Source organism: Propithecus coquereli, unplaced genomic scaffold, assembly GCF_000956105.1.
Source record: "Propithecus coquereli isolate 6110/MARCELLA unplaced genomic scaffold, Pcoq_1.0 Scaffold63, whole genome shotgun sequence".
Classification (NCBI taxonomy): domain Eukaryota; kingdom Metazoa; phylum Chordata; class Mammalia; order Primates; family Indriidae; genus Propithecus; species Propithecus coquereli.
Window position 1 is genome coordinate 3,586,001 of NW_012152285.1, and position 6,333 is coordinate 3,592,333.

At 32.3% G+C, this 6,333-nt stretch overlaps 1 protein-coding gene across 1 annotated transcript in view; it reads left to right on the forward strand.

Moving 5' to 3' along the window:
* Positions 1–6,333, forward strand: part of PTEN (phosphatase and tensin homolog) — a 90,745-nt gene that overhangs the window by 76,774 nt on the left and 7,638 nt on the right. The window contains exon 6 of the mRNA XM_012659721.1: positions 1,728–1,869. Coding sequence (XP_012515175.1) covers positions 1,728–1,869 — 142 coding nt within the window. The remainder of the gene's footprint in view (positions 1–1,727; positions 1,870–6,333) is intronic.

Sequence of the window (6,333 nt, forward strand, 5' to 3'; positions counted from 1 at the left end):
ATTTCTTTCTATTTTTAGTAGAGACGGGGTCTTGCTCTTGCTCAGGCTGGTTTCGAACTCCTGAGCTCAAACAATCTGCCCGCCTTGGCCTCCCAGAGTGCTAGGATTACAGACGTGAGCCACTGCGCCCAGCCAATGATAAATTTTAATGTTAATTTTTGTAACAGCTCTTCAAAGTCATACTTTACCACTATTTCTTTAAGAAAAATGAAGAGAAATAAAATTCCAGCTATTCCAAAACTATACCTTAAATACAGGTAGAAATCTTAAAACTGTTAATTAGTATTTGTGTACCATTTTGAAGTTTTAGCATGCTTTTGTGTAACTGCATTTGGTGTTTGGTCCTCATGAGAGTCTTAAGAAGGAAGGGTATGTATTATTGTCCTCATTTTCCTGAGGAAATGCATCAGTTTGTGCTTTGACTGTTAGCATTCAAATCCTCATCTTCTGACTACAAAATGTATGGTCTTTGCAATATAGCCAAAATCTTAAATCACTTGTCATGATTTGAAATGGTTTATTCTTACTGTAAACTATTTATATATACATATATATATGTTTGTCTGTAATAAAATCATGCTAACCCTTAAAAAAATACTGAGAATACTATAGTAGATACCTACATACCTTCTATTCAACATACCTGTTTTGAAATTCACATAAATGTACTTTATACTTTTCATTAGGGGGAAGAAGGATATTTGTGTCCAGAATTTTTAAAACATTGGGGAGCTTTAGATACCAATAGTAACTTAAAGAAAAATATTGAAAATTCTTTTTCCTCTTGAGTATCCTTTAATTTAAAGTACAGTTTTCTATAATCACTTCTGTTAGACTTCTTAATGTTGTTTATTTGCCTTATATATCTAAGTTGAATTTTTCTTAAGTCACTTTGTGTCATAAAAAAGAAGCCTTAGATAAGCACCCTATTACCTCATTTAGTCAGCACCATTAGCGAATACATCATTGCACGTATTTGATTTTTTTCTTCAGATAATTAACTCAAGTTTCCCTTTTAAATACCATGTGAATTATGTATATTTTAAGACTTCATAATACGTAAATTTTCTAAGGCATTTTATACTTGTCTGGTTTCTTTAACAAAGAGATACATGTAGCATAGGAGTGTCTTTAAGTACCTCTGTTAGTGGATTGTTGTATACATTTATGTCAACCACATACTCCTGTTTTTGTTGGGCTCTAAGGCTAGCATCACTTTTTGTTATTGCTGCTTCTGCCTCTTAAAGGCAGTATGCCTCTGTCTAGTTTGCTGATTCTGATATGCTTTTCCCTGGAAAGTAAGTAAGCAAGTTTGTGAGGAATTATGTGTTTATTAGTAAGAGTTCATAAATCCTTGTGGAGAACCATAGATGTAAAAAGCCTAAGTGTAGTACAGAGATCTTTGACAGTTATTTGGGATACACAGTGGCCTTTGCTTATTGGGTTCATGGGTCAAAGCATTGTTGTGACCTTTGAACAAATGGGGTGTTATGATAATTTTATTTTAAGGGAGAAAAGTTACTCCGATATTGTCCTTTGTATTGATGTTGTTCTGATTTATTCTATTATTGAGCTGGATTTAAGTATTAATAATTTAAGGTCAAATTTCTAATGTGTATATATATTCTTCAATGGCTATAACTCAGTTACTGTAGCAATTTAGTGAAATAACGATAATGAAACTTTTCTTTTGACTTTGGCTTCTCTTTTTTTTTCCTCTTCACCAGGGAGTAACTATTCCCAGTCAGAGGCGCTATGTGTATTATTATAGCTACTTGCTAAAGAATCATCTGGATTATAGACCAGTGGCACTGTTATTTCACAAGATGATGTTTGAAACTATTCCAATGTTCAGTGGCGGAACTTGCAGTAAGTGCTTGAAATTCTCATCCTTCCATGTATTGGAATACTTTTCTAACCATAACTAGAAGTTTATATAAAAATCTAGAATGAAATTTACCGGGCGAGTGTATTTATGCACGAGGGTATATTTCTGAAGTATTTGAACTAATTAATGAGCTCTGTTGTTCAGCTCATTGGGCTAAGGAAGCCAAGAGCAATGGGTTTTAATGTTGTTGAAGCCAAATTATATTTGTCAAAGAAGTATTCTGTGCTTCATCTACCGCATGCAGACTAAATTCTGACCTGATGACTAAAAAACCTATCTCATCAGAGGTCTAGCATGAGATTAGCAGTGGAATTCATCAGTTTACTGGTCTTGGGGGAGAGACCAGTTCCCTAATATCTTGGGAAGACTAGGTATTGACAGAAGTTGTGGCAGGGCAATGAAAGTAAGGGAAGAAGTGATAAGACATGGCAGCAGGCTGAAGTATAATGAGCGAAGAATGGGATTGAGTCAAAGGGTGTGCGGTGTTAGAGAGAACCTGGATTAAGAGCTGTGTTCCAGTCCTAGATTAATGTGCTGTGTAACCCTGAGCACGTCATTTACCTCTCTTTGATTTTGCTTATTAATAAAATGAAGAGACTTTGAAATATGGAACTTCCTGGATAAGTACTAAACATAGATCATGTCATTGATGTCTGCCTCTAATTATTTCTCTCTGGCCTAACCGCTATAATTTTATTAGCAGTTTATCTAGAAACAAAGTTATATACAATATATATACTATAAACAAACAGTTATATAAACAAAAGTTTATTTTGTTAGCTTATCTAGAAACTATAAAATTGTTCTGACAATTTTAATGGAGAGACAACTTCATTATATCTTTTAATACTTCTAATAATAATTCAGTGATATTTTACAATTTGCTAAGTGGTTTTAGTTTTCAACTTTCACTTTTGCTTCTTGAAAATGTTTATGTAATGAAAAAATTTTCTATCCCCAAATTAATTTCTGTGCAGAAAATTGATTTCTTTATGTTGTTTATCTTTGTCAGATAGATGTGATCACCATGAACAGATCTTTCCTGTAGTCTTAGAGTGAGGGAACTTTATCAAAGACCACAGATTTACTAATACAGCATGTTAACACATTGACTGCCACACAAAAAAAGCAGAAACTTTTCCGTGGGGCCACAGTGTTTTATTATGAAAATAGAATAAAAACTTCAGGTGTACTTTAAAGTTAAACATAAATAGAAAAATGAAATTTATTGACTTCATATAATCCATGTTTTTTTAATTAAATTATCAGTATTAATTGTAACTGTAAGAACATCAACAAGTAAGGTTTTATATATGCTTCACGTGGCCCCAAGGTCAAAACTAGAGTGAGTTAAATACAACTCTTGTGGCAAAGGCTTCTAAGGAATCTCATTGATGCTTTTTTCATCTTAAGTACAATTTTAAAAACTGCTGAGTGTAAGGCACTGGGCTGTTGGAGATATTTGACATAGGAACTTCACAGATTCACAGAGAAGGGAAAAGGAAGAAAAAACTTATCTTCTTCCTATAGTGTAGATATCAGTTTTAGAGCCAAAAGAAAAGTATAAAATATTATGGAGATAATAAGGGAGAGAGAACATTAAGTTTGGTAATCTTGTCTAATACAATTTTTTCACATTGGCCTCTCTAGCAAAAATCTCTTGTCAGTTCTGCTCTGCCTGTCTACATTTAAGCTCTGTTTTATTTTTTTCTTTTGGTCTCACATTATTACATTAAAACTTCCAGTCTCAAAATTATTGACTACTAAAATCCTTCTAATCTTTGCTAATTTTCTAGTTCCCTCTTTATGGCCCATGATTTAATACTATGTAGTGAAGCTGTATTATAATACAAGTAATACGTAGTTAAATGAGAGATCGTATGTGTAAGTTATAAATGCTATATTCAGAAAAGAAAGTTTTGACAAGAGTTGTCAAACAGTTTCATGAAGGAAGTCCACTGGCTCTTTATTGAACATTGGAGAAAGCATATAGTTAAGACTGTCATTAAAACTGAAAGAAGTATTACAGGCAATGGGAAACAGCTTGCATTGAAGCACAACAGAAGGAAATGAGCTGGATAAGAAATGTAGTGACAGAGAATAGAATAGGAATGGAATGTGGGACTTACTTTTAGAGGATCCTGAATGGGGATGACAGACTGGCTTTGATAAATACTACAGTATCATGGTAATGCTAGAGGCTTAAACCATGTTTTAAGGACAGTTGCATATGAAGTTGTGATTGTAAGAGGAAAAAAAATAGTGGAAAGGAAACTAGTGATGTGACTGGCCTTAGGACCGCCAGATGTCCTAGGGCAATCAAATGGGATTTGGTTAGTTTTTCCGGTGCCATTTATGACCAAAGATTTTGTCAAAGTGTTCATCCTGCTCACATGAATGATTCACAGAAAGGAGAAGAAAGAAAGGTAAATCTGAGGCTTGGAGACATGAATGTTGATATTTTGGTTTTAAACATATTTTAAATCAGCTGAAAGTGAGCTGTTCATGTGAAGATACTCAGTGTGAGTAGTTGGAAGTATAGTTTCGAATCTGGGTGAGAGACACCTGATATTTTAGGTAACATCAAGAGAGTAGTTAAGCCTTTCATGAGAATATGTATGGAGTTAGGGAATGGGAAGGCTTGAAGGAAAGCAGAGGGTGAGGACTGAGATAAGAGGAATGGCAGCTTGGGTTCAGGAGGAAGGGGAATTAGTGAAGAAAACAAAACTAGTGGTGAAAAACAGAGTATTAGAAACTTTCTTACTTGATTATTGTTGTAATATTTCTAAGTGAAAGAAAAGTTACTATAGTAACCCTATAGGGTTAAAAATGTTAATAATAAAAGATGATCAATGTGGTTTTCTCTACAGACTATATCATCTAACATGCAAACATCTAAGAAAATTTAATTCTGATTTTTATTTACTGAGTATGGATCTTGTCATTTCTTTAGAACACAGTTATATCAAACAATATATATCAGAATCATGTCTTACAAGTCCACAGAACAATACTAATACTGGATTTCTGATAAGTTAGACCATATCTATATAAAATGTGAAATTCATATTGTAGAGATTATTTTCTTTAGTGATTTGAGGAAACCTTTACTACTTATTTTTACTAAAACAATTTTAGCTTAGATTTTAGGGGAGATTCTGAGTAACACTGATTATAATTAGCTTACGAATTATTTATACAATTCTAAAATTCTTGAAGCTGTACATTTTAGATGTAGTTTAGTTGAATCTGGCTATATTATTAGTTTGCTTTTTAAAGTCTTAAAATCAGAATTCAGATTCTGAATTAGTGGAGCTAAGATTAATAAAATTACAAGGCATTTTCATCCTGGTTAATTTTATAACAGCTATGAAATCAGACCTTGTTCATTTGCTTCTTCAAGCTAGACTTTCCCAGTGAAATTTTCAGTATCACATAAAGTTTTGGGAAATGGCTCATTGCACCTTGTATCATGGGAGTAAAATTTATTGATAGATTGTTGATGTCAAAAAGGCAGCTTTTTCTCATGATAAATGTCTTACAAATCCATGTTGAAAGAGCCCTGCATGCTTTTGTCGGACATATTATTTTTGTGATTGCTGATATTGCTTTAGATATCACATAGATGAGGTAATAGGTGTTCATTAAACTGGAAATTTCATTTACCATGGTTTAGATTTTACCTTGTTCTTAGTCATTGGTCACATTGATAAAAAACGTGAGACTTTTCTTCATCTTTAAGAATAATGACACCTTTGGATGCTAAGAATTTTGTTTATATGTATATGTATGTATATATTTCTCATATACTTTATGCAAGCTTGTTTTTGTTTCTATTTCTTGATTATCTTGGCATATTTCCTCCAAAAGCCATTTCTTACTTCCTAAGGTTAATCCATTTCTTTTTAAGTAGATTCTTGTTTTGTAACTTCTTGGTGTACTACAAATGAATTATATTTTGTCGATTTATTTAAGTAACTTTAGATTTTTAAAGTCCTAGAATTTTAATATTCATTAGTATTTCATTTCTTTAATCATTAATGTCATTAGCCAAAAATGATTTATGAATACATTTAAAAAATAAAACATATACTCCTTCTCTTTCCATACTTTACCACCTTTTAGTTGAATTGTTAATGTAAAAACATGATGAATTTTGAGAATTTATGTTTTACCAGTTATTTTAAAACAGAAATTCACCAAAACCAAAAAGTTGTTAATGAAAATGGTGTATTTTGGAGAGAAGAAAGGTTGTGCTACAACTTTTACTTGAGGTCTGTTGCATTTCTTTGCAGACATTTCAAATCTCTTCCTTCCTGTTTCTCACAATGGTGGCTTTATATACCTTTAAAAATAAAATGTAGGCTATAGGTAAAATGAATGATGGTTAATATTTTTACAAATATTTACATTTGTGTTTATGGAGTTTATTATAAGTTCTTTAT